The 27,794-nt window shown below is 41.1% G+C and overlaps 1 protein-coding gene and 1 long non-coding RNA gene across 4 annotated transcripts in view; one reads left to right on the top strand and one right to left on the bottom strand.

Moving 5' to 3' along the window:
- The window catches only part of LOC141984794 (uncharacterized), a 41,118-nt gene that overhangs the window by 6,847 nt on the left and 6,477 nt on the right, over positions 1–27,794 (bottom strand). Inside the window, exons 2-3 of the long non-coding RNA XR_012638807.1 lie at positions 24,988–25,042; positions 22,537–22,631 (exon numbers count right to left, since the gene is read on the bottom strand). This is a non-coding gene — a long non-coding RNA (uncharacterized LOC141984794). The remainder of the gene's footprint in view (positions 1–22,536; positions 22,632–24,987; positions 25,043–27,794) is intronic.
- On the top strand, positions 580–21,700 carry POPDC3 (popeye domain cAMP effector 3). Of its 3 annotated transcripts, none has more exons than XM_074948175.1 (4): positions 580–719; positions 18,153–18,882; positions 20,380–20,488; positions 21,181–21,700. In XM_074948175.1, exons 2-4 carry the CDS (start codon positions 18,392–18,394, stop codon positions 21,490–21,492), a joined length of 912 nt encoding a protein of 303 aa, XP_074804276.1. In that variant the 5' UTR covers positions 580–719; positions 18,153–18,391; the 3' UTR covers positions 21,493–21,700. The 3 variants fall into 3 exon arrangements, with proteins under 3 accessions (XP_074804276.1, XP_074804275.1, XP_074804277.1); XM_074948174.1 differs by lacking the exon at positions 580–719 and adding an exon at positions 1,058–1,277; XM_074948176.1 differs by lacking the exon at positions 580–719 and adding an exon at positions 15,449–15,677.

Raw genomic sequence — 27,794 nt, 5'->3', positions numbered from 1 at the left:
GACGAACATAATGTACTATTACAGTTTTTACCCTATTAAAAAGTATCATAAAATGGGGAGGGGAAAATAGAGAAGTTAACAAATGGTAGGCAATGTGTATGGTCATAGTTTTAATTATATGATCTCCACTACCTCTGTGATGCACTGTTGCTAATTTTCACCATTTTATCTTGAGCCTTGTGATATTTGCTGTTTTTCTTAAAGCCTCACCTGCAGGAATTATGTTATCTGAGAACCTAAGCTTTCCTTTAAAAAGAAAAACACCCTCATGACTCCAGAGAAAAGCTTGAAAATGTGAACCCGAGGTGGTCTAACAACAGAAGGCAAATCAGAAGAACCCAAAATGTATTACTTGAAAATATCTCATTATTTTCTTGGGGCGCCCAGCTCCTGATTACAGGACTATTGCTATATCCCAAATGTATACCTAGTAACTGTGGGGCAGATTCGGCTAATACCTTGGTCTGCAAATACCTCTCTTTTCAATTGCTTCTACTCACGGTGAGTAAGGGGACAAGCGCCGCTTCGGGTTAACAAAAAATCCGTCACGTTTATTTCTCTTTAAAGACTGTTGCTTATTCTCCATTAAGACCGCAATAGCCGTAACGGCTCGCAATGGGTGCATGTAAGGTACAGCTCAGACCCCCGGCCTAAGCTCACCTGGGATGCGCCCAGAAGCTGGACACGACGCTTTGCTCCCCACATCCCCTTCTCAGCAGGTCTGTATTGGCCGGGGGGAGGGCGAGGGCGGGTGTCTGTTTTTTGGTCCACAGCAGAAGGCAAACGCAAAGCAGTCCAGGGGGTGAGGGGAGCACTGCTATGGACCGCCTGTCTTCTGGCTCGCTCGCATCTATTAAGACCTGCAAGCGCTTGCCAGGGCGGACGGCGCATTTCCCCTCCCTCGACCTCAGCCCGCACCTGCCCAGCCCTGGAACGCTGCCGGCGCGAGGGCGGGGGAGCGGGGCCCCTTCATGGCCCGGGGCCGGCTGCGCAGAGCGCCACGTGGCCGGAGCCCGCCGGTGCCTCCGCCGCCGGGCAGCGGCTGGTGGGGCCCGTGGCAAGGGCCCGTGGCAAGCGCCTGCGCGCTGCGGTCGCTCGCTGCCTGCCCCGGAGCTGGCACCGCCCGCAGCCCCCTGGCGGCTCCCTGCCTATTTTAGTCCAAGCGGCCGCTCGCTGGCAGCGCGGGGGCCTGAGCAAGCAGCAGCGAAGTCCCCGGCGCCTCCGCCCTGGAGCCGGGAAACTTTTCCCGAGGCGCCCGGCAGGGGGCTAAGGGCCAGGTAAGGGGGGCGCGGGCAGGCTCCCGGCGCACGGACACGCACCCCCTCCCCCCCCCCCCCCCGCTGGGGCAGCTGCTGTTTGCGGGGGTCTCCGGGCAGCGGCTGAAAGCGGAGCTGGAGCCGCCGCTTGCCCGGAGGGACCGGGCGAAACTTCCCCGGGGAGACGCGCCCGGGCCAGCCCCAGCCGGGTGCAGCCCCCGCCCGGACACTGGCGGCGCCGAGCCCCAGGCAGCCCCCGCCCTATAACCCCCCTGGGCCCCGCTGCCCCCGGAGCCAGCCAGAGGGGGATTGTGTCGCCCGTCCCGCCTGCTCCCCCGCCCGGAGCCCCCCTGCCGGCTGCGGGGTCCCGCGGCGGGGAGAGCCGGGCTGAGCCGAGCGCGGTTCTCCCCGCCGGGTTCCGCTGCCCGGGCGGGCTGCGCTCCCAGCACCCGCACCCCGCCCGTAGCGGCGTCCTGGCCCCGACGCGCCTCTCTCCTCCCGGCAGACCGCTGCTCGTGACAGTCTCTGTGAACGGGAAGCGGTAGCGTTGTGTTTGTGGCTCGCTTTAGGCGTGGTACAAAGTAACTTCGCAACACTGGATGGGATACATGAATCCAGAAGGAGGACCGCATTCCAAATGGAAAATCAAGCTGTAGTATCACAAATATTTCATATCATCCGCGGGAAATGCTTAGTTAGGAACTAAGGACAACTGTAAACAGTCCATATTAATTGCCGAAATAACGGATTTCATTAGAACGCCATTCCTCTGTAACAGGCTTCACTTTAAAAGTAGTACAGTAGTGAAATGCAGTAATTTTGTCTGAAATGTTTTGAGATCACTTAAAGGTTGAAGAGCTCCCCGTTGCCTCATAAAATGTTCCATTTAGACAGAATATTGCTTGCATGACACTTGCTCTAAAGCTATCTTTCCTCTCTGATTAGTAAAGATATGCATGCAAAACAAAAATCTTTGTTTTGTAAGAATTCTGAGTTTATTTTCCCAACTGGAGTCCTAATCTCTCTACCTGATCCTGCAAATTTTCCATGTGTATAACTCCTCTTGCACATGGAGCACGCAGAGGAGTAGGTTTTTTGTGTAGTAATAGTCTTTCCACAAGAACCAACTAGGGGCCAAATCCTTCTCCCTTTACTCAGGGAAGTAGTCCTGTTGACTTCAGATTTGACTTTCTCTTGCCACCACCAAATAATTATATCTTACTTGAGTAAGAAACAGTAAGAGCAATTACATTAAGACCTGGTCTTTATATTTGCTTTTTTGAACATAAACAAAAGGAGAGTAACACAAAGCATGAGACTTTTTTTTTCTAAATAGAATGTTTTACAAAATCTTCCACAACCCACCAGCTGTTCCTTAAAGCTTTGTGTACATTTAACCTGCCAATCAATTTATAGGCAAATATTTTATTTACTTGCTCTCTTATAATATTGAATCATAGAACCACCTGGTAATGTCATAAAGATGTCATTGATGAAATCTGGCTTCCAGAAATTAGTTTTCTTGCCATTCTGTGGATTCATGGGAGTTTAGCTGCATACATCCAAGGGAAATGTATGCGGCGGTCAAAAAAGCGAACAGAATGTTGGGAATCATTAAGAAAGGGATAGATAATAAGACAGAATATATCATATTGCATCTATATAAATCTATGGTACGCCCACATCTTGAATACTGTGTGCAGATCTGGTCCCCCCATCTCAAAAAAGATATATTGGAAAAGGTTCAGAAAAGGGCAACAAAAATTATTAGGGGTATGGAACAGCTGCCATCTGAGGAGCAATTAATAAGACTGGGACTTTTAGCTTGGAAAAGAGACGACTAAGGGGCGATATGATAGAGGTCTATAAAATCATGACTGGTGTGGAGAAGGAGTAAATAACACTTCCTTAACACAAGAACTAGGGATCACCAAATGAAATTAATGGACATCAGATTTAAAACAAACAAAAGGATGTATTTTTTTCCACACAATGCACAGTCAACGTGTGGAACTCCTTGCCACAGGATGTTGGGAAGGCCAAGACTATAACAGGGTTCACAAAAGAACTAGATAAGTTCATGGAGGATAGGTCCATCAATGGCTATTAGCCAGGATGGACCGGGATGGTGTCCCTAGCCTGTGTTTGCCAGAAGCTGGGAAAGGGTGACAGGGGATGGATCACTTGGTGATTCCCTGTTCTGTTCATTCCCTTTGGTGCACCTGGCATTGGCCACTGTTGGAAGACAGGAACTGGGCTAGGTGGACCTTTGATCTGACCCAGTATGGCCTTTCTTATGTTCTTATGAAAATGACTTTAGTGACCAAAAGAAAGCAAGAAAGGGCTTTCACCTGTGTAGAGTTGTTGCTATCTAGGCATGACACAATACTGTGTATGATGCCAGATCTTAAAGTAGTATAGAAAATCTTCAGGCAGGTACTTTATGTAGTATGCCAGTAACTCATTCAGTATCCCTTGAGTTGCATGTGCTGATAGTAAGGAAATTAGATGCTACTCAAGAGGGAAGCATAATACGACATTTTTAATTTTGAGGGAGAAGGCAAGTTTTTCCCTTCTCTTACAAGTTTTGTTGTAAGAAAATCTCTTTAAGATAAAATTTGATCAGCAGGACATTTATTGGAGTAGGAGAAAAGGACTGTTAGCTGAAACTAACTTTAGTCTATTTGTTTAGATTGTAAATTCTTGGAGCAGAGACCACTTTTTTGTAATGTGTACGGTGCGTAGAACAGTGCGTGTCTAGAAGCTACTACAATACAAATAATAAATAGCCTGATAGTTTGATTATATTGGGATAAAGAATTTATAAGTCTCTTCTGACAATGGTAGGCAGAAATGAATCTATTAATGTACTTGAAAGTGATACTAAATGATCTCTCTCTCTCTCTGGGTGTGCACGCTTCTGTATGGAGTTGCTTTTGTGATAGTCCATATGACACTTGTTCCAAAAAAACCCTACCCCCCGTCTCAATTAAGCACAAATTAGAGGTATATTTTCAAACCTGAATGCCCAAAGTCAAGTTAAACTATTTTAGTAACCACTAAAGCAGTGGTCTCCAACCTTTTTATGCCCAAGATCACTTTTTGAATCTAAGGGCAACCCAGGCTCTACTCTGCCCCTTCCCCAAAGCCTCACCCCACTCACTCCATCCCTCCTTATCTCTGTCACTCGCTCTCCCTCACTCACTTTCACTGGGCTGGAAGAGGGGGTTGGGGTTCAGGAGGGGATGCAGCCTCTGGGCTGGGACCAAGGGGTTCGCACTGTGGGAGGGGGCTTTGGGCCGAGCCTGGGGCAAGGGGTTGGAGTGCAGGAGGGGGTGAGGGGTGCAAGCTCTAGGAGGGAGTTTGGGTGCAAGAGGGGGCTCTGGGCTGGGGCAGAGTGTTAGAGTGCAGGAGGGGGTACAGAGTGCTGGTTCTGGGATGGGGGTCAGCGCTGGGGCAGGAGGTTGGGGTCCAGAAGTTGGTACAGGGTGCTGGCTCTGGGAGGGAGGTCAGAGCTGGGGGTTGCGGTGTAGGAGGGGTTTGGGGTGCAGGAGGAGGAGCTTCCGGGAGCGGCATGGGGCTGGGGTAGGCAGGGAGTCTGGCTTAGCGGCAGCCACACTGCACCGCTGGAGATCACAATCGACTGGGAGATCCTCTAGGATTGACCAGTCAATCGTGATAGACCGGATGGTGACCACTGCACTAAAGTATCCATGTTACCATACTGGAATGTGTTTTGGAACACATGGGATAGGTAAAGTGATATCCCATGTTTTATCATGTTTATCTGTTTGAACTGGTAGCTAACTATTTTTCCTCTTTTGTAGTCTGGCTTTCATATTGGTGCATTGTGATGAATCAAATCTCAGTGTTTACTTCTTGGTTTGGAAATAACCAGCCATGCTGCATGCACTTAATTTGTTGATGCATGAATTGTAGGATTGCCAGGGGGAGCTCATATGGTTATTCAACATACAAACTAATTAATTTTAAGCTGAACTGTGTTTGCAAGGTTCAAGTGCAGTTCATTAACACAGCTGTAAAACAGCTTTTAAAATATGCACTGTTACTGCTTAGCAGATTCCTTGAAAACAGTTTAAAAGCTGTAATGTGTAAACAGGAATGCCGTTTGATTTCACTTTACTGTTTTCTTTGAAAAATGCAATAAGTTTAAATCCTTACATTGTTTGACCAACACAGTATGAATCATGTTTAACATATGTGAATTTTATTCAAGTTTTCTCAAGTGCAAGTAATCCACCATACTTGAAAATAAAAGATCTGGATTGTTTCATTCTGTGCCAATAGGCTTCATGCACAATGTTCCCCCTTATCTGAAAGAACTAAAGAAAAGATGCTAACTAGCCTATTTTCTATAACTCAGATTTCTGCAAGAGTACTATGTGCTTTCTATGTGTTATTAGTCCCCATCCAAATTGGAAAAGAAACTGTAATGTTTTTTTAAAAAAAACGTTATTTAGAGTTAAAATGTAGATATCTCCAATATGGGCTATTGTCTGGTATGTTTTACAGTAATAAAGAAGCAATTATTGTAACTTACCTAAAATTTTAAACAACAGTAAATTGTTAAAATTTTGAAGACAAAATATTTGTAACATCAAAAGCTTTCACTGTACATAATGCTTTTGATAAACCTTAAATAAATTATTCTGTACTCATTTTTTTTTTTTTTAAATTCCGGGGCAGTTTAACAAGTTAGAAAAGGAATGATACAATTAAAAATAGTATCCTTGACCTTGTTTCACATACAAATTCAACTAAGCTCAGTGAATTGAAAGTCCTGAGACAGAGTACACATAAATACTCACGTTTGTTTAAGAACTTGTATGACTTTCTAAACTATTCTGTCAGTCCTTTTTGTAGTACACTTCTGACATCCTGTGCTATATTATTTTTTTTTTCCTCAGAAAAGTTGACCTACATACACAGAAAAGGGCAACTTAAACTTGAAAAAGGTTAAATTTTGTAAAAACACGCTTTTATAAAGCTTACCACAAATGGAAGTGTTTCCACAATTATTGAAATTCCAGTGAAAACATTTGCTCTTAAGCAAATAAGCAGTGTTTAAAATGCAAACTTAAATGCACTAAGAATCTGAAAGTGAAACTGACCATAAACAAAAGTGAAGCTGAGTTCATTGATTTGTTCAAGCTGAGAGAAATGCAAAATATAAATGAAGGGTATAAGTGAGAGCTAAATCCAGCCAACCCATGCAGTTTGAACTAGTGCAGAAACCTACAGATCTTTCCTTCTGAATACTTAATATGCTCCAACTAAAGGGCAGTTTCCTTGAAGCCTGAATAAGCACAGTGTGCTATTGCTTTACCTCTTGACTTAATTGAAAGGACTGAAGTATTAGAAGAGCAAACAGATCACATCTTAAGTTTTTCAGAAATTAGTGTTCCCAGTATTCTGTGCAGGTGAATAATTAATATTCAAAGAATACCACAGCTAAAGTATTCAGTGACAAATATATGGTGATATAATACAGTTATGAAAACAGTAATTTACATAAGCAAAACATGTTCTGTATGGACTCTGCAATGTCCTCAAACACTTTTCTGCATGTGGTTGTTTCAAATAAAATTTACATTTTTATCTGATTAATCTTTGATATGAACAGATATGAATATAGCCCGTATCACAATTCTGGCTTAATATTTCCTTGTTTTGGAAATTTTCCTTGTTTTGAGGATTAGTGGAATATTGCCATTCTATTTACTAATTTTTAATAAGGTTTTTTTCTTATTTTAATGATTTCTTAAAGCCCTCCTCAAAACACTTCCACAGAGTCAGTTCAGTACCTGCAGAAATACTACCGTTTGTTTTAAAAAAAAATACTGTAGTGGTATGTGATCACAGCTCTTATGTCAGATATGTTGATCTCTCACTAACTGATTTGCTTCTGTTGTGACAATGGAAGTTTTGCTATTTACTTCACAGGAAACAACATGAACCCTTAAACTAAACTTTTCATACTTGGAAAATCAGATCTTGAATATTTTGATTATTATTAAACCAGAAATTCATCTTCTAATGGCAGTTTTGACTACGAGAATGGAAACATCTCAGTGAAATTGTGGTGTTCCTATATATAAATTGTGGTGTTCCTATATATATTTATATATATTTTTATATATATATAAATATATATATATATATATATATATATATATATTGTGGTGTTCCTATATATATTTATATATATAAACTAGTACTAGGCGCTTGTTAGAGTGGTACTAAATGGCAGAAGCTTTGCAATTAATAGCACTGTTGATTTCCCTGTACGGGGGATAAACTGAATAGTGTCTGTATAGTGGCCATTGTGTAGCCCTTGGAGCTATATGTCCTGCACCTAGAGGAACTAGGAAATATCAAGGACACACACACTGTTTGCTCTGCTCTGCCAAGTACTTTGTTCCATTAGTCTCAATACCCTTGTGGCAAAAATTACCGACAACTCTTGGCCTCCCATAATTTACAGGAATGTTTCTCCCAAAATAATGGCAGAAGCAACTCTGATTTGGGGCCTGATCCTGCAAGTTCTCTCTGTGCAGAATTCCCATTGAAATTCTCATGTGGTAGGTTTTGGAGGACTGGGTTCATTGTGAGCATATCCAGCTATAAATGCAGAGAATTTTTTCCATGGTCCTGGAGCCTTTAAATCTTCCCAAGCAAATGGGTTCCATTGCCATGGTGGTGTACATAAGAACGGCCATATTGGGTCAGACCAAAGGTCCATCTAGCCCAGTATCCTGTCTTCCAACAGTGGCCAATGCCAGGTGCCCCAGAGGGAATGAACAGAACAGGGAATCATCAAGTGATCCATCCCATCACCCATTCCCAGCTTCTGGCAAACAGAGGCTAGAGACACCATCCCTGCTCATCCTGGCTAATAGTCATTGATGGACCTATCCTCCATGAACTTATCTAGTTCTTTTTTTGAACGCTGTTATAGTCTTGGCCTTCCCAACATCCTGTGGCAAGGAGTTCCACACGTTGACTGTGCGTTGTGTGGAAAAAATACTTCCTTTTGTTTGTTTTAAACCCGCTGCCTATTAATTTCATTGGTGATCCCTAGTTCTTGTGTTATGAGAAGGAGTAAACGGGAAATAAGCAAGTGTTTTCACCACACTAGTCATGATTTTATAAACCTCTATTATATTGCCCCTTAGTCATCTCTTTTCCAAGCTGAAAAGTCCCAGTCTTATTAATCGCTCCTCAGATGGCAGCCGTTCCATACCCCTAATAATTTTTGTTGCCCTTTTCTGAACCTTTTCCAATTCCAGTATATCTTTTTTGAGATGGGGCAACCACATCTGCATGCAGAATTCAAGATGTGGGCATACCATGGATTTCTATAGAGGCAATATGATATTTTCTTTCTTATTATCTATCCTTTTCTTAATGATTCCCAACATTGTTCCCTTTTTTGACTACTGCTGCATATTGAGTGGATGTTTTCAGAGAACTATCCACAGTGACTGCAAGATCTTTCTTGAGTGGTAACAGCTAATTTAGACCCCATCATTTTATATATATAGTTGGGATTATGTGTTCCAATATGCATTACTTTTCATTTCTCAACACTGAATTTCATCTGCCATTTTGTTGCCCAGTCACCCAGTTTTTTGAGATCCTTTTGTAGCTCTTTTCAGTCTGCTTTGGACTTAACTATCTTGACTAGTTTTGTATCATCTGCAAATTTTGCCACCTCACTGTTTACCCCTTTTTCCAGATCATTTATGAATATGTTGAATAGGACTGGGTCCAGTACAGACCCCTGGGGACACCACTATTTACCTCTCTCCATTCTGAAAACTGACCACTTATTCCTACTCTTTGTTTCCTATCTTTTAACCAGTTACCAATCCATGAGAGGACCTTCCCTCTTATGCCATGACTGCTTACTTTGCTTAAGAGCCTTTGGTGAGGGACTTTGTCAAAGGCTTTCTGAAAATCTAAGTACACTATATCCACTGGATCTCCCTTGTCCCCATGCTTGTTGACCCCCTTAAAGAATTCTAGTAGACTGATGAGGCATGATTTCCCTTTACAAAAACCGTGTTGACTCTTCCTCAACAAATTTATGTTCATCTATGTGTCTGACAATTTTGTTCTTCACTATAGTTTCAACCAGTTTGTCCAGTACTGAAGTCAGGCTTACTGGCTGGTAATTGCCGGCGTCACCTCTGGAGCCCTTTTTAAAAATTGGCGTCACGTTAGCTATCCTCCAGTCATTCGGTACAGAAACTGATTTAAATGATCGATGACAAACTACAGTTAGTAGTTCTGCAATTTCATATTTGAGTTCCTTCAGAACTCTTGGGTAAATGTCATTTGGTCCTGGTGACTTATTGCTGTTTAGTTTATCAATTTGTTCCAAAACCTCCTCTAATGACACCTCAATCTGGGACAGTTCCTCAGATTTGTCATCTAAAAAGAATGGCTCAGGTTTGGGAATTTCCCTGACATCGTCAGCTGTGAAGACCAATGCAAAGAATTCATTTAGTTTCTCCGCAATGGCCTTATTGTCCTTGAGTGCTCCTTCGTCCAGTGGCCCCACTGGTTGTTTAGCAGGCTTCCTGCTTCTGATGTACTTAAAAAAAATGTTTGCTTTTACTTTTTGAGTCTTTGGCTACCTGTTCTTCAAATTCTTTTTTAGCCTTCCTAATTATATTTTGACACTTCATTTGCCAGAGTTTATGCTCCTTTCTCCTTTCCTCACTCGGATTTAACTTCCACTTTTTAAAGGATGCCTTTTTGTCTCTCACTCCTTCTTTTACTTTGTTGAGCCATGGTGGCATTTTTTTGGTTCTCTTACTATGTTTTTTAATTTAGGGGTGTACATTTAAGTTGAGCCTTTATTATGGTGTCTTTAAAAAGTTTCCAGGAATTTCACTTTTGGCACTGTACCTTTTTAATTTCTGTTTTAACTAACTTCCTCATTTTTGTGTAGTCCCCTTTTGAAATTAAATGCTATAGTGTGGGGCTGCTGTGGTGTTTTCCCTGCCACAGGGATTTTATATTATGGTTGCTATTATCAAGCGGTACAGCTATATTCACCTCAGATCCTGTGCTGCACTTAAGACTAAATCAAGAATTGCCTCTCGTGGGTTCCAGGACTAGCTGCTCCAAGAAGCAGTCATTTACTACTTCTGAGTTTGTGATGCCATTTGATAACTTGGTAAACTGTCTATACCGCAGGGCTGCCCAGAGGATTCAGGGGGCCTGGGGTCTTCGGCGGTGGGCGTCCTTCTGCTCCGGGTCTTCGGGGCACTTCGCTGAAGACATGGAGTGGAAGGACCCCCGCCACCAAATTGCCGCTGAAGACCCGGAGCGGAAGAAGCGGTGGCGGGTCCTTCACTCCGGGTGTGTCCGGCGGCACTGAAAGACCCTCTGCCGCCGAATTGCTGCCGAAAACTCTCGTGGGGGCCCCTGTGGGGCCCAGGGCAAATTGCCCCACTCCCCCCCCCGGACAGCCCTGCTATACCTTGGTATAAATAGGAAGTAAATTGACTAGGCAGAAGAGAGATGTTTTGAGGGACTTTATAAGGTTATGAAGTATTTTAAATGCTTGTCATTTTGTGAAACATTTTCATACACATTTTTAATCAAACTGAAATCTGGCATAGGAGGAAACTCTATTGACTTCAATAACCCTTCAAGACTAAGAAATTTAAGGTCAGAAACTGACCTTCTTTATCAAGTGGAAATAGTACAAGTGACACTGGATTTGTGGTGTTTTGGCTCTGTGCATTAATCTTGATATCCGCATGTATGTCTTGACAATGTACTGCTCTACTTTAGTGATTTTGGTCTATCTTTTAATGAACCTAAGCCAATCTGTGTTTACCTGAGTTGAAATACAGGAGTTACAAAAGCTTTGAGTTAACTGGTAGTGGCTATCCAAAACCACCGGAATTCTAAGGCTGCACTGTGTCAATTTCGGTTACGTAACTTAATAAATGCTCAGTGTTGTGTGAACTAGATAGTAGTACTGATCTATTATCTTATTTACATCATACAGGCAGAGTCCCCCATAATATTTTGACCACAATCTCATTAAAAATACAGCAGTTTACTTCATAGGAATTGGTATTGTATTAATTTGACAATTGGTAGACGTGGTATTGTTGACATTAAGCTAGAAATATCTATGTTATCAAAAGTAAAGTAAACCACAACATAGGACCAGGTTGTCTTAAAAAAATCCTTTTAAAAAAAAATCACGTGTTCTGCAGTGGACTAGCAGCAATCTCACTGCTCTGCCAAAGGATTTCAGAATAGAAGACTCAACAGTCATGTGCTTTTTGTCAATTTTGTTTCTTTGAGTTCAACAATCCTATATTTTGATCCTACTTGTCGTGCCTAATGATCTCTCCATCTAGGTAACTTAAGAATTTTTATTTGTAGCAGAGATTACTCTTATCAACTCACTTGGTCAAAGTGCCAAATTCTGCATTTAGTTACATTTCTGTAGTAACTCCACTGACCCCAAGATTTACACTCGTGTGACTGAGAACAGAATTTGGAGAACAGCTCATCTTAAAGCTCCAGGATATCTCTTCTACAGGATTTAGGGTCCAATAGTGCCAGATAACTCCCGCCTTTTAACAAAAATATATATATATATATAATGCGCTGTGCGTGGAAACAAAGATCATGTTCCCCCCACCCCTACCCCCCCCCCCCCCCCACACACACACACTCTCTCTCTCTCTCTCTCGCAGATCTTAGTACTCAGAGACGGGCAGACCTCCAAAACTTCTCATCGGTACTGCCTCACTATATTCCTCTCAACTCTTCTAGATTTCACCATTTTAGCAGACATGTCTTGGAATCCTACAGCTAATGTTCCTTTTCTTAGTAAATTAAAACGAATTAAAGCTCAGCAGCTAATAAATGTGCTATTGATCTATTCCATGCATCTCTATGAATTGTCATTTCAATGGTGGTACTTCTGAACTGCTGGATCCACTCAACACACCAGTAGCATTTCCTCTAAGTATTGACTTCAGTGGTTCTTGGAAAATCAGTTCCATTTGATGTCCCAAGAAATCTAGTATTTGCAATAGGTTTCTCTTTTTCCTAGTAAAACAGCAGTGGAACTGACATTTAAAGTTGGGTATTTTTCACTTTTAATTACACCACTGATGAATTTTGATTTTACACTTCCTACCAATGCTAGGCTCATTTTGGATAAGTATACTTTGTTTTAAAATCTGACACAGAAGCAAATATGTTTTTTAAATTCTGGTGATCTCACAGAGCTCAGATATTCAGTGGCTTTTCCTGGAAATAAATCAAAATGAATACTGGAAGTATTAAACAGTATGATGTATATTATAACATGTAGGCTAAATTACAGTGATTCTCAAAGCCGGTCCGCCGCTTGTTCAGGGAAAGCCCCTGGTGGGTTGGGCCGGTTTGTTTACCTGCCGCGTCTGCAGGTTCGGCCGATTGCGGCTCCCACTGGCCGCGGTTCGCTGTTCCAGGCCAATGGGGGCTGTGGGAAGCAGCAGCCAGCACATCCCTCAGCCCACGCTGCTTCCCACAGCCCCCATTGGCCTGGAACAGCGAACCGCGGCCAGTGGGAGCTGCAATTGGCCGAACCTGCAGGCATGGCAGGTAGACAAACCGACCCGGCCCGCCAGGGGCTTTCCCTGAACAAGCGGCGGACCGGCTTTGAGAACCACTAGAACTCTAATGCTTTGTTACATACTGTTCTCTTAGTAGTTGCTTTTGAGAAATTCTTTCTATATTTTCATGCTTGTATTATAAGAGCAAGTTCCTTTGTACTTGGTGTACACAGAGGCACTCTTAAACTGTGTGGCTTTACTTATACTAGACAGGTTTTTTGCATGTCATAGCTGAAAAGTGTCATTTTACATGTGATGAAAAAGGAACACCCTGCACTATGCTTATGTTCCATATTGACTCATTCGGGGCCAGATCCTTCACCCCTGAAATCAGTAAATGCTTTGCCATTGACTTCAGGGAGTACAAAAGCATGTGATCTAATTTGTGCCAATAACATTTCAAATATTAAGAAGCACTCCTTCCCATGTTGGGAAAAGTTATTTGTAAGTTAAAAAAAAAAAAGTAAACAAAAAAGCTAGATCATGCCCTTCCTAGGAAGGGAAAATTTCTATTATATTTTGGGTATCTCCACAGGGTCACCCACTCAGTGAGGTGGAGATGGTGGCTAGCCATAGGTCCTACATTAGCCAAGTAGGCTGGGGATCCATGGGAAACTCTGTAGACCACCCTCCCCCCCAACCATGCTTGTGACTGGAAGGCTCCACCATTTCTTACACCAGCAGTTCTTATGCTGCCACTGTTTCCCTTGCTATGGGCATGATCCAGAGTGCACTGAAGTGAATGAGAGTCTTTCCATTTATTTCAGTGGGCTTTGGATCAGGCCCCCTGGCTTCATATTCAGACCTTCTCCGCAGGTTGTTAATTCAGGCATGAACCAACATTTACCGCTGTGACATTATGTCAGAGTTGAATTCCCTACATCAGAGAATCATGCCATCTAGCGCAGAGGTTCTCAAGCTGTGCTCCGTGAACCACCAGTAGTCCGTGAGCTCCATTCAGGTGGTCCACGGATAGTTCCCTCTAAGGTGCACGCACCTGGGCAGCCGCACACGAACGAATGAAGGGCCACCCACCTAATTAGTGGAGCTGCGTAAGCATGGTTCCACTAATTAGGGGCCTGGACCCTGGAGAAGACGCACATGTAAGGTGAGGTGGTGGCCTTGGGGGGAATAGGAGGTAGGTGGGAGGGGGCAGTGGAGTGAGAAGAAGGGGTGGGAAAAATTTGGGACCTGCAGGGCTGCAGCAGCCAGAGAAAGAGGCAACTTTCCCCAGCTCCAGGGCTGCAGCTGCCAGGGAGAGGACCCCCACCCCCCGGCTCCTTCCCAGCCTCAGCTCTGTGGCTGCCGTGGCAGGGGAGAGGGGGAGAGACCCCCACTCCTTTCCGCCCATCTCAGTGGCTGCCGCGGCGCGGGAGACACCTCCCCCTTCCCAACCTCAGCTCGGGGGCTGCTGTGGTGAGGGAGAGATCCTCCTCCTTCGCAGCTCAGGAGCTGCCGTGGTGGCAGGGAGAGGGCACATCCATTGCATTAGAAAGGTAAAAGTACTGATATTAAAATAGGAGTTGTGTGCTTTTATTTGTAGAACAAAAAAAATGAAGTATATAGCTTTTATCCAAAGTGCTTTACAATAGTTAGCTAATGGTACAAACAGCATTTGGAAAGATCATTAAGTGGTCCACCGAGACCCTCAGCAATTTTCAAGTGGTCCGCGTGAAGAAAAGTTTGAGAACCACTGATCTAACGTGTTCTTTGGATCTACCCACTTGGCTGCCAACAGACATTCCCTCCTCCCCACGTTCCATTTCCAGCAGATCTGCCTCAACACATCTTGTTTACAGGGAGGCCTTCCCAACTAGTAGATCGTTTATTTTGGTATTTGTAGCCCTCATTTAAAAAGTTACTACTTGATATGTTTCAGAGTAACAGCCGTGTTAGTCTGTATTCGCAAAAAGAAAAGGAGTACTTGTGGCACCTTAGAGTAGTCTCTAAGGTGCCACAAGTACTCCTTTTCTTTTTACTTGATATGTGAGATTTGATAGGGTTTGAATATTAGTCAAACTTATCGTCAATACTCTGCTTTTTATGGAATAATAGTAGAAAAAGTAGCACTATTTGTTGAGTGATACCAGATATTAGGACTTGCATTAGTCATACTATCTATTTTCCATTACATTTTATGAATCACATTTATTTATTAAATTACACTTATTAAATGTGCCCTTTCAGATGTCTCAGGACACAGAATGTACACTGGAACGTATTTCTGTTGGCCATATAGTAAAAGAAATTTTACATGTTTATGTATAATGTAAAGTTAGTAACATTTTAGGGGAGGTTTCATGGTGAAGCAACGTTTACATAGTGGTGTAATATTGGGCCATGTCTACATGGGAATATTCAAGAAAATTAAGGCAAGTCAACTAAAGATGCTGTGAACATAAGTTAAAGCTTGTTTAACATCAATGTGGATGATTGGGTTTTATTTCCTTAAATATGAATACATCACTGTGGTGCTCTACTCTCTTTATTGGCTCCCCATCTAATACATTGTCCTGTTTAGGTCTTTGCCCTAATCTTCAAAGTCCCCCATTGGATTGGCCCTGTCTATCCGAGAGATTGCTTCTCACTCTGCAACCATGACTTCCCAGGGCAGCTATATTCAGTTGTAACAATGAAACTGCCAGTCAACAAAGGGAAGCTCATGAGAGCAGGAGACAACTTTCACAGGAGCTGGACCCAGCCTATGGAACCCATACCCTCAAAAGATAAGAGTGACCCCCAGATCTCACTGTTAAATGTAACATTTGTTTTTCTTAGCTTTCTCTCAATAAGTTCTCCTCTCTCATACTCTGCAAACAAAATTCCCCCAAAATACAAATTAATCAAGCTATTGCTCTGACGAACTGTTTTGTTTTGTTCTTATTTCTGTTTGTAAATGCTTGGGAGGATCACCAGTACTACAGTGATGGGAGGCTATAGATACATAGAACACGCTTGGAAATCTGAACTGAAATTCAACCCCAACTGATTTATCCTATTAAAATATTAACAAGAATATGTTGGTACTTACTCCTACTTTGGTGTTAATGAAACTTGTATTGTACTGCTATCATCCTTGCAATATTGAATTTTGCTCCTTAAATTTTCTTTTTGACTTTTTTGTTTATAAATGGTCCATAGTTCAAAATATTAATAAACAGTGTTCTTGTATGTTAGCATATAATTAGTGAGGCTCTTGACATAGCTATAAAATAACCCCCACAACACACAATCTCTCCTTAATTTGAATAAGGAATCAATCATGCCAAACTTGTCATTCCTTCAGTGCCGTAAAAGGACTGTTGCTGAATATCTGACAATTAGGGCTGTCGTTTTAATTGCACGGTTAATAAATTTCAATTTGTATTCTATTGTTTAAATATTTTGGATGTTTTTCTACATTTTCATATATATTGTGTTGATTTCAAAGTATATATTTTTGGTTATAAATATTTGCACTGTAAAAATTATAAAGAAATGGTATTTTTCAATTCACCTTATACAAGTACTGTAGTGCAATCTCTTTATCATGAAAGTTGAACTTAGAAATGTAGATTTATTTTTTTTACATAACTGCACTCAAAAACAAAACAATGTGGGCTCTGAAATTTTACAAGTCCACTCAGTCCTACTTTTTGTTCAGCCAATTGCTAAGACAAACAAGTTTGTTTGTTTGCATTTACAGGAGATAATGCTGCCCTCTTCTTATTTACAATATCACCAGAAAATGAGAACAGGCATTTGCATGGTACTTTTGTAGCTGGCATTGCAAGGTATTTTTATGCCAGATATGCTAAATATTCGTATGTCCCTTCATGCTTCAGCCACCATTCCAAAGGACATGCTTCCATGCTGATGACACTCATTAAAAAAAGATGTTAATTAAATTTGTGACTGAACTCCTTGGGGGAGTATTGTCTGTCTCCTGTTCTGTTTTACCCGCATTCTGCCATATAATTCATGTTATAACAGTCTCGGATGATGACCCAGCACATGTTGTTCATTTTAAGAACATTTTCACTGCAGATTTGGCAAAATGCAAAGAAGGTGCCAATGTGAGATTTTTAAAGATAGTTACAGCACTTGACCCAAGGTTTAAGAATATGAAGTGCTGTCCACGATCTGAGAGGGACAAGCTGTGGAGCATTCTTTCAGAAGTCTTAAAAGAGCAGCACTTGGATGTGGAAACTACAGAACCCGAACCACCAAAAAAGAAAATCAACCTTCTGCTGGTGGCATCTGACTCAGATAATGAACATGAACATGCGTCAGTCCTCGCTGCTTTGGATTGTTATTGAGCACAACCAGTCATCCGCATGGACACATGTCCCCTGGAATGGTGGTTGAAGCATGAAGGGACATATGAATCTTTAGCGCATCTGGCACATAATTATCTTGTAACGCTGGCTACAACAGTGCCATGCGAATGCCTGTTCTCACTTCCAGGTGACGTTGTAAACAAGAAGTGGGCAGCATTATCTCCTGCAAATGTAAACAAACTTGTTTGTCTGAGCGATTGGCTGAACAAGAAGTAGGACTGAGTGGACATGTAGGCTCTGAAGTTTTACATTGTTTTATTTTTTTATTGCAGCTTTTTCAGTACATAATTCTACATTTGTAAGTTCAACTTTCATGATAAAGAGATTGCACTACAGTACTTGTATTAGGTTAATTGAAAAATACTATTTCTTTTGTTTTTTACAGTGTAAATAATTGTAATAAAAAAAATAAAGTGAACACTGTACACTTTGTATTCTGTGTTGTAACTGAAATCAATATATTTGAAAATGTAGAAAACATCCAAAAATATTTAAATAAATGGTATTCTATTATTGTTTAACAGTGTGATTTAATCACCATAACTTTTTTAATCGCTTGACAGACCTACTGACAATAATGTTGTTAAGAAAGATATCTAAGACAAGGAAAGTTGTGGTTTTTTTGTTTTTGTTTTTTGCTAGAAATGAGGTGTGCAAATTTTTAACAGTGAGAGTAATTAACCATTAGAATAACTTACCTAGGGTGGATTTCCCCCTTCACCTTACTTCTTTAAGCCAGAAGTTATGATGAGCTTGAGGCTGGAGGCACTTGGTGAAATTCTGTGACTTGTATTATGCAAGAGGTCAGACTAGATGAACATAGTGCCCATTTCTGGCATTAAAATCTGTGAAATTTTATCTAAATTTATGCAAATGTTTGTATAAATGCTCCTCTCTTTTCTTCACTTGGCCAGATCCGATCATGTTATGGATCCAACCAAATCGGAAGGATACATGAGTCGGTGAGAAAGAACATGGACTTCTGAGAACACTAACTTCCTAGATGCTTAAAATAGAAGAGCCTAGGATTATGGTGATCAGTTACCAGTGGCTACAAAGATGGAAGAGCAATGGACCCCTGTACCTGTACCTATATAAATAAAATTTTAGAAAGCAGAGAGAACTTAAACTGAACCAAATAATTATTTCAGCCATGGGAGATAATGAAAGTTTTTGGGAGAGCTTGATATATGCACATCCTACTTGTGTAGCCTGGAAGCAAGAGGCAGAGGGATCTATCTACCATCTAGCTAGTATTCTATTTGTTGTTGGCTTCATGGGAGGAAGTGGATTCTTTGGGCTAATGTACGTCTTCAGTTTGCTTGGATTGGGTTTTCTCTGCTCTTCTGTATGGGCTTGGCTGGATGTATGTGCTGCTGATATATTCTCCTGGAATTTTGTCCTGTTTGTGATATGCTTCATACAATTTGTTTATGTAACCTACCAAGTTCGGAGTGTTTCCTTTGAAAAAGAATTCCAGGAACTCTACAGTTCTCTTTTTCAGCCTCTGGGAATCTCCTTGACTGTTTTTAGGAAGATTGTCTTGTGCTGTGATGCAGAAGTGGTTACTTTGGAGAAGGAGCATTGTTATGCTATGCAAGGCAAAACACCTATTGATAAACTCTCTATGCTTGTGTCTGGAAGGTTTGTATCAGTTTGTTATCTATTTACAGGGTGGGTTTTTTTTTTTCATCCTTCCAAATATAAAAGTAAACAGTAATTCCTTATTTGTATATTGTTTGCTCACAATTAATTCAAGTACCAGAGATTAAATAGGTTGACAGTTTAAAAACTGTAAACATGTCCAGGAAGTCTCCAGCATGAGAACACTTTGAGCCCAAAAGCCTAACAGCTTAAAGAACAAGGAGACTAATATTTTTTCAGACCATTGTATTATACCACTTCCATTTTTCCTTAAGTAATTCAAATAAAGGGAGCATGAGTGCATTAATCAATGTGTACACTGTATTTGTTTTGTTTTAATAACATAAGAATATTTTAGAAGTGTTATCTATTAGTATAACCTGACTAATGAATCCAATGAAGTGAGCTGTAGCTCACGAAAGCTTATGCTCAAATAAATTGGTTAGTCTCTAAGGTGCCACAAGTCCTCCTTTTCATTTTTCTGACCAATATGGGAAACAAAATTGTTCTACACTGTATAGCAGTGAATGCTGTGTTTGTTTTAATAGCGTATCACTACATTATAGCCTAGATTGTACCTGGCTGCTTCATGGGTGTCCAAGGAGTGGAAAAAGGCATAAGAAACAAACAGCCTCCCTCCATGACAGCTGGGCACAACCACAGTCCCTGCTAGTGTCTGCATGAGTGCTAGCTATGCTGTAGTGTCCATCCCTCCACATTGGCCAAACATGTCCATCCCTCCACATTGGCCAAACATGCAGGGAAGTGCATGCTACACTCCTTCCTGGGGTATGACAAAAGACTTGCACCCCCATGCCCATGGGAGATGAGAGCATTAAGCCCCATCCTGAGTAGCCCTCAGAGAGGCATACAAGGTCCAGTTGAGTCCTAGATAATTTTTTAACTCATGAAAATCTTGGTCTGTGGAGGACTAGGCCATTCATACAGAGACCCAGTGTCTCCATGCTATTCCCCTGGCCTCAATCACAGCTTCTGAAACAGCATTATCTTGCATGGGAAAACCATATATGTTACATGAGGGATGTCACCCCAGAGGGCTACCATGCCTCCCTCTCACCTCAGCCCTCTAAAATGCAGAGCCACAAAATAACAAAGGGGGTTCTATAGGTCTTAGAAGAAGGTGGTGAATCATGCTTTTTCACCATTTCTATGTATATCCGCCATATCAGGTCACCATATGCCTAACATTCAGCCCTTCCACATGCCAGTCACCTTTAGAATGATCTTGCCTTGAGTAAGGACTATAGAATTTGAACCTTAGTTGCTTGGTTGCTGTTTTGTGTGTGCTTGTTCCAACTGCATATAAAAACTTAAAGAAAACAGTATGAACAAATCAGCATAGACCCCACTGACTTCAACTCCCTATACTGAGTATTAAAGTACCTCACATCTAGCTGCTGTTTAATATTAGAAGTAACTTACTATTCTGTCTACTTTTATGAGTGCAATATTGACATATCCACTGTATTTTGGTAGGATCAGAGTGACAGTTGATGGAGAGTTTCTGCATTATATTTTTCCCTTTCAATTTCTGGATTCTCCTGAATGGGATTCCCTTAGACCCACAGAAGAGGGTATTTTCCAGGTAAAACATGAGGGGTTTTTGTGTACTTCTTTAAACTGTTGCATAGTTAATCACTTTAGAAATTAATGTACTGTATTTTTTTTGTTACTGAAAATGCCAGACTTGAGTCTATAGGGGAGGGAGGTCTGGTTACTCAATTGATTGGTGATGTCTGTATTCTGTTGGTATCTCCTTTCTATTTAGTTTTATATTGTTGCTGCAAAATCTGATTGCTTAGAAAAAATGATCGTGTTCGGCATTTCAGAATTAGACTGCCTTTGTATTCTGTAATGGTATTTTTACATTTCGTCTGGGCTGACAGCTAGAGAACTTCCGGATCCAAGGAAACTAGAAATTCCTGGTTTCTTCCCCACCTGTCTTTTATCTGCAATGAGTCTTGGGTCATATTCTCAGCTGGCTTAAATTGACATAGCTCAGTTAACTTCAACTGTTGTAGATACAGAGCAGAAAGACTAAGGCACCTGCACAGGCAGCAATCCAAGAAGCGCTAGTGGCACTTTCAGAGGACTATTCGTAGGATTTCTGTGGCCAATTGTCATAAAAGCCTGATTCTGCAGTTTTTACTTGTGCAGCTTTCCCATTGAAGCCATAGGAGTTTCTTCTGAGTAAGAAGAACAGGCCTGAGGCCTTCATACAATTGTACAGTCAACATCAGCACACCAGAATTTAGCTATTTTTAATCTCATTTTCAGGTAACTCTTACAGCAGAGACAGACTGTCGATATGTGGCTTGGAGGAGAAAGAAACTATATTTGCTGTTTGCTAAACACCGTTTCATCTCACGTCTGTTTTCAATTTTAATTGGGAATGACATTGCTGATAAACTATATGCCTTGAATGACAGAGTGCACGTAGGAAAAGGACTTCGATACGACATCCGGTTACCAAACTTCTACCAAGTGGCAGTACCAGGGACACCCAAAGTGCAACCTGCAGAACAACTTGTGAGCAATTCAAGACAAAAGTTCACTAACTTTGGGAACTGTGACTCTTCTAAAAAATAATACACACAAAAAATGCTAAATTAAATAGGGAAATACAAGTTGTTAACAGGAAAAATCAAGCTGAACAATACCTAGTAAAGCCAAACTTGATTGAAAGTGCCATTTACTTTAGTTAAAATAACTTGCATCCCTTTTCTCCCTGCTGAGCCAGCTGGTTGGCTTGTACATTTTGACTAATTATGCATTATGATTGATTTCTTTTGTTGGTCTTATTACTTTTGGGGGGGGGGGAATGAATCATGAGGGGATGAAGCTTTATTGTAATTGTGGTGCCTTCTGTGGGTTTTTTTTTTTTTAAGAATTTTGCATAGCGCTCTTGATCATATTTATTCCAACTTACTTGTCATAATGAATTATGGAATCCAACAAGCAAGTTATCTTATCTTATTTTGAGTTGCTTGTTACATTCATAATTACAATATCTGAACCTGGTCTTTTTTTTAAAACCATCAGAATCTTAGAAGATTACTTTAAAAACATTTTTTAACTCAGATTGTCTTGTTTTCTTTTTTTAAAAAGGGAAGTGACAGAATGAATTTTTTCCATTCAGTCCATGAACAGTTGATTTCTCTGAGGCTATAGGAAAGAAGCATTACAAAAAACACTAATGTAATTGCCGACGTGAAAAAAAAGTAAAGCAATCAATGTAACTGCGGCAAAGTATATAATAGGAAAAAGACTGTAGTTATTTTAATAGAATGTGATGCTATAGTAACTAGACTTAAAAGGTGTAAGTGCCAATCATAATGTAAAATAAATACTGTACAACAATCCATCACTAACACATTAGAGTACAAATTTTACAGCAACCCTTTCAGCCAGGTTTGTCAAAGCGACACAAATCAGTAAATACATGGGGCTACCAACATAAAACAGCAAACTATTCTTAGTAGTGAAGTACTCCTATTCAGCTTGCAAAGTCACTTTTCTGTGCCTATAAACTTTTTAATTTAAAATACATCTTCTCCCTAGTATGTGTGGGTGTCTTTAATAGTTTATGAGGATTCAAGATCAACGTTTGGTTGGGGAAAGCTAGTTTTATACCTTTTCCAATTGATCTTGAGGTCATTGTGCCTTTGGGGAAGAGGTGTTTGAATGTCTTTCCTAACTTACTTCCTTGCTCTATGCTTGATGCATGCCTGTAATCAAAAAGGGAAAACCATTACTATTTTATGAGACAATATTAATGCTTGATACATATCAAGGTAGATTGCCTTTTTAATATTTAAAATTTAAAAAATTGCTCTAGGGCTTGAGAGGAAAAGTTAGTGCCTGCCTTTTTGCTTTTTTCTTTTCTTTTCTTTTCTTTTAAACTAGATCTTATGAGTCATTGGTGGAGGTTTAAAGCAGTTGCCACAGTGTCTACCTTTGAAGGTAATCTTACTGTGTAAGAGAGAAACTCTTTCAAAAACACATTCATCCTGGAGCCTGAGTCAGTGGTTTTCAGTAAGAGTGGCTTTACAGAACAAACCAAATAAATCCATGTATTTTAACAAAGTTATTACAGGTGATGAAAAACATATATATTGTACATCACTCAATACAAATAAAAGTAGCATTGTACAATGCAAGAACACATTCTGCTTTTAGCTTTTGTCCATTTTCTAGTGAGATAGATGCGTAGTGGTGCCATGTGATATTGCAGAACTACTCGTGTATAATGGGGTAATCCCAAATTCATGCTAATGAAAACCTCTTTATTATGTATTCCCTATGTTATACCACATGATGTCACAATGTCCATAAAATTACTTTGTTTCTGTAACCCTGTGGCAATACCTGCAGCCATTTAATTAACTGAAAGATGCTGAGTCCCTAAATTAATTTTGGAGCTGAGGATGTACAGCATTTTGCAGGAGGTGGCTTGCACCTCATATAATTGGGTTCTCTTATTGCTCTGACTTCTCACTTGTGTTCTGCCAACTCATCCATCTCAGCCACAACTATCAAATATCTCACTCTTCAGATAAACTTTCAACATTTTTTTTTTTAAAGTACCCCAAAATTATTTTTTCCTCACCAAATCTGATGTAGATAAAAACCCAGGATTGAATATGTCCGTTGCTATATAATTTGTTTTGGACCAATAAGAGATTTTACAATATTTTATGACGCCCTAGGACTAGAAATGCCATTAGAAAGCTAGTATTCTAGCTCTGACAGATATTGACAAAGCATTGATTTATTGCTCTGTTAGACCTTAAAATCAAGACATCCTGACTTTTTCTTTTTTAAAAAAAAAAGCTAATTTTAAATAGAGGTTTTACAAAACTTACTAGTACTAATTTCCCTTGCTTGTACTATCAGATATATGGGGTAAAATTCTGGTCTGCTTTGAAATCAATGACAAAACTCCTATTTAAAATTCTATGACCATGAAATTGACCACAATTGATCTTGAATTTGGTAGGGTCCTAATTATCAGTGTGAGTATGTATAGCGAGACAGATATAGACTTTTGGCCTGATTCTAGTCTCACCCCACTGTGTAAATCAGGAATAATGTCATTAATCAATGAGGTCTTACTGGTTTAAGTGACAGGGTAATCAAGTCAATGCTGCTCTTTGAAGCACAGAGGTCCATATTGTGAATCCCTTGCTTGGACTGTAGTGACTCTGCTTGAGTAGCACCTCGCTCTTTGAATAGTTGAATTGTCTTGAGTGGGGCTATTGATGGAGTTGGGTACTGTTATAAGTAAATGTGGCAGAATCTGGCACAATGTGACTCTTTTATAAAGCTGCTGTTTGCCCTTTCATCTGTGCATCAGTCTGTCAACTAATTAGTGCTTCTAGCATTTTTGAACATGTCAGGCAGGAATCCCCCTTCTGAGTTGCAAATTTCATGCCACAGACCAGAAAGATAACTGTGCCCCAGGAAGAATTCAGCTCGAAGAGAGAAGATGATGTTTGCACCACCAGCGTTCTCAGGAGTTCCCCTAGGGAATGTTTCATTTTAATTTGGGGTTCTGACTCCATATGAGGCTCACTGGCAGCATCTGCCTACAGGACACCCCAAATCAATGTATCCTCTTCATACCATTGCTGTGAGCCCTCCACAACTAGTGCTGCCCACTTTTGAGGCGTGGCTGGCTGGCTACGGTCCTTTGACAGAATAACACACAGCTGAATCAAGCCTGTAAAGCTAGGGGCCTGACTGCCACTCATTTGTAAAGTAGCTCTTACATTGCAAGCAGTCCCATTGAAATCCAAATAATGTGAGTACGGGTGACAGAATTTAGTCTTGTGTAAAAAGCAAGGGTTACATTCTACTCCACTGCCTGGGGTGACAACCAGGGAGAACATAGCTCTATTTATTATAATACATGGTGCAACTTCTAATCAAGAATTATTTGTCTTGGACCAAAACAGAAACTGTGGCTCAATCTGATCAAAGACGATTTGATCATGGAGTAGATTATGGTACATAACACACAAGATTCAGCCTGTTTTGAAGAAAAATGGGAAACGAGCATGAATAATAATGTTATAGACTTACCACTCAGCTGAAGCTATGTAATCTTGCAATGATGAAATGATGTTGATACCACTTTCTAGAAAAAAGCTTGATAATATGAAATTATTGTGACACAATGCATTGCCTACTGTTACATTCTCAACCTACAAGAAAAATTACAATAAAGTATTTTGCCACTGATGTGAACTGGTCTTGCAAGACCATCTGTTATTAAAAACAATTCTCAATTATTTAGGTACATAACATGAAGGAAAAAAAACTACACTGAACTCAGGGGTGTAAAAATAGATTAAATTACTCTACTTTCTTTATACTGCTGTAATAGTTGAATTTATATTAAAGTGGGAGTATTTCTGAAATACTCTGAGGTAGCTGAATAGACACACTGTCAAACCAATTCCTTAGCCTACCTTTTGAAAGTGTTTATTTTGATTATATTAATATGCATGAAAAATATAAAAGTACCATAATGGGTTCATGATTCCAGAGGGAGTGCATCAATTTTTCATCTGCATAATTCATACTAACTTGTTTCTTTTTGTAGAGTTTTGTGTGTGTCTGCAGTTTCTGCTTAATTTTCTGTCTAGTGTAGATGCAGTAAAAGCCGTAATGGGCCTTGCATGTTTCGGACAGATTGTTATAGTACACCATTCACAGAACCTGACCTTGCAAACACTGATGTTTGAATTCTGTGGTGTTAGTAATCCCACACAAAGGTGCTCAAGAAGACAAGTGCTATACATAACCCACTTTGTTATTTTAACTTTCAAAGTCTTCACCTCTGTTCTATGCATACCCACGTCCCAATGTGAATCAAAGGAATTAATGAAACTTAACATGCAAATTAGCAATTTAGCCTGGTAACTTAACATGTAAATAAAGCCACATCATCCTGGTGAATCAAAGAGTGTAGGTGGAACTTCATAAATACAAATGTGTAGGAGAAAATCAGTACAAGTGAGGCACGTGACCTACCCGGCTGCTCTGGAAGGCTTAAGCAGCAGCTGTGACTTCAGTGGGACTAATTGTGTGAGTAAGGATTTACAGGATCGTGCTTAAGGTCAAAAAACTGCTGGCAGATTTACCTACCAAGGCAGCATACAAACATCACCCATGGGGAAGGTAAGAAGCTTCCAAGAGCTTGAGGAAGATGTTCTAGTAGTTAAAGCGCGACCCAGGGTTCTGGGAGACCTATTTTAAATCCCTGTTCCATCATTGACTTTGTATGACCTTGAATAAGTCACTCAGCCTAAATTCCCCATCTGTGAAATGGGAACGATAGCACTTCCCTGCCTCACAGTGGTTTTGTGAGTCAGTACGTTAAAGACTGTGACGTGCTCAGAAGCTAATGATAGGGGCCATATAAGCACCATAAGCAGTTGTGATAAAATAATAGAGAGAGTGAATAATGTTTGCTCCTCTCAGTGCTGGCACTCAGTTCTAGCCCTGGAAGATCTTCAAATACCTAACTTCAAAGTCATGAGACTTATACACAAAAAACTATTTTTAATAACTTTTAGATATTTGCACAATTATTTTTTCTTTCCCCGTACAATGTGGGCTCCTGGTAGCGGAAGTCTTGTTGAATTGAGATTCAGCCATTGGGGGTTTAACTCCCAGTGTAACTGCACTAATACAAACCCCAAGTATATGTTAAAAAAAGCTGCAATTTGCATTAGTTGAGTTTACTGCTGCCTGAAATCCTGGCTTTCCTTGTCTACAGTTGGGATGTGCACTGGTGCAGCTAACACCAGTTGCTGGCTACCAATGGCTGAAAATGCCAAGTATAGACAAATCATAAGGATCATAATTGTACAGGTAGAAGAATACAAAAGAACACCTCAGTGTAAAATATTTAAATTTCTCTAAAGCATTCTTAAAATAGTTTTTTTTCCATAGTACGTATGGCATATATGTGATAAGATGGTATGAAGTTTCATTAACATTTATTTGGAATAACTTGCATTACTTGTCAAGTTATTGAGTTGTGCAACCATTACCAATTGCTGCTCATAAAACCTTTATACCACACCATGTCTGTTTGTGTGTGTGTGTACATACGCACGCACACTTCATACAGTGTAGAGGATGGACTGTGCTCTGGGAATAGCTCTGGGGGGTGTGGTGAATGAAGATGTTGTTTGTATGACTTTGTAGTGGAGCAGCTGCCCCCGCTCCTGCAGAATAGGGGATAAAAGCAGCCCTGGAGAGGGCTGCAGCAGGGAAGAGGAGTGAAAACAGCTGGGGGAGGCTGACCACAGCTGTGTCCAGCTCAAGCCGGGCCCAGTGGGCCCTTATAAGAGGGCTGTGGGCCAGACACAAAAGAGTCTCGCTCTAGCCCTGGAGTGGGAAGGGCTAGCTGTCTGGGAGCAAGGCACCTAGAGCTGGGCAGAGGCAGCTGGGGAGCTCCAGCCTGGTGAACCCCCAAGCTGCAGGCCTTGGTAAAGGCCCAGAAAGGACTGGGACTGCAGAGGTGCAGCCTGGGAATAGGCAGAGGCAGCTGGTCCTAACCCCTTGCCAATGATGAGTGGCCATTACACTGCAGTCTTCCCCAGTGAGTGGGGCCTACCTGATGACTGGCAGTAGCCACTAAGGCAAGGTGGGTTGAGAGGGTTGGGGGTTCCCCTGGGAGGGGAGACCAGAGCAAGGGGGTACTGCTGGGGACTAAAGGGCACCAGGGTCCAGGAAGGACATGGGACCAGCAGCAGGCAAGACACTGGCCTGCAGAGGGCGCTCCATATGCTGGAGAGCTAATTCCCTGGACAACCAGCAGGAGGCATCACACTGGTGAGTCATCGCTTCGCTACAGACCCATTTCATTTCTTGCA

This window comes from Natator depressus, chromosome 3 (assembly GCF_965152275.1).
Source record: "Natator depressus isolate rNatDep1 chromosome 3, rNatDep2.hap1, whole genome shotgun sequence".
Classification (NCBI taxonomy): Eukaryota; Metazoa; Chordata; order Testudines; family Cheloniidae; genus Natator; species Natator depressus.
Note: the sequence above shows the minus strand (reverse complement) of the source record. Positions and strands in the feature narration are given on the sequence as shown.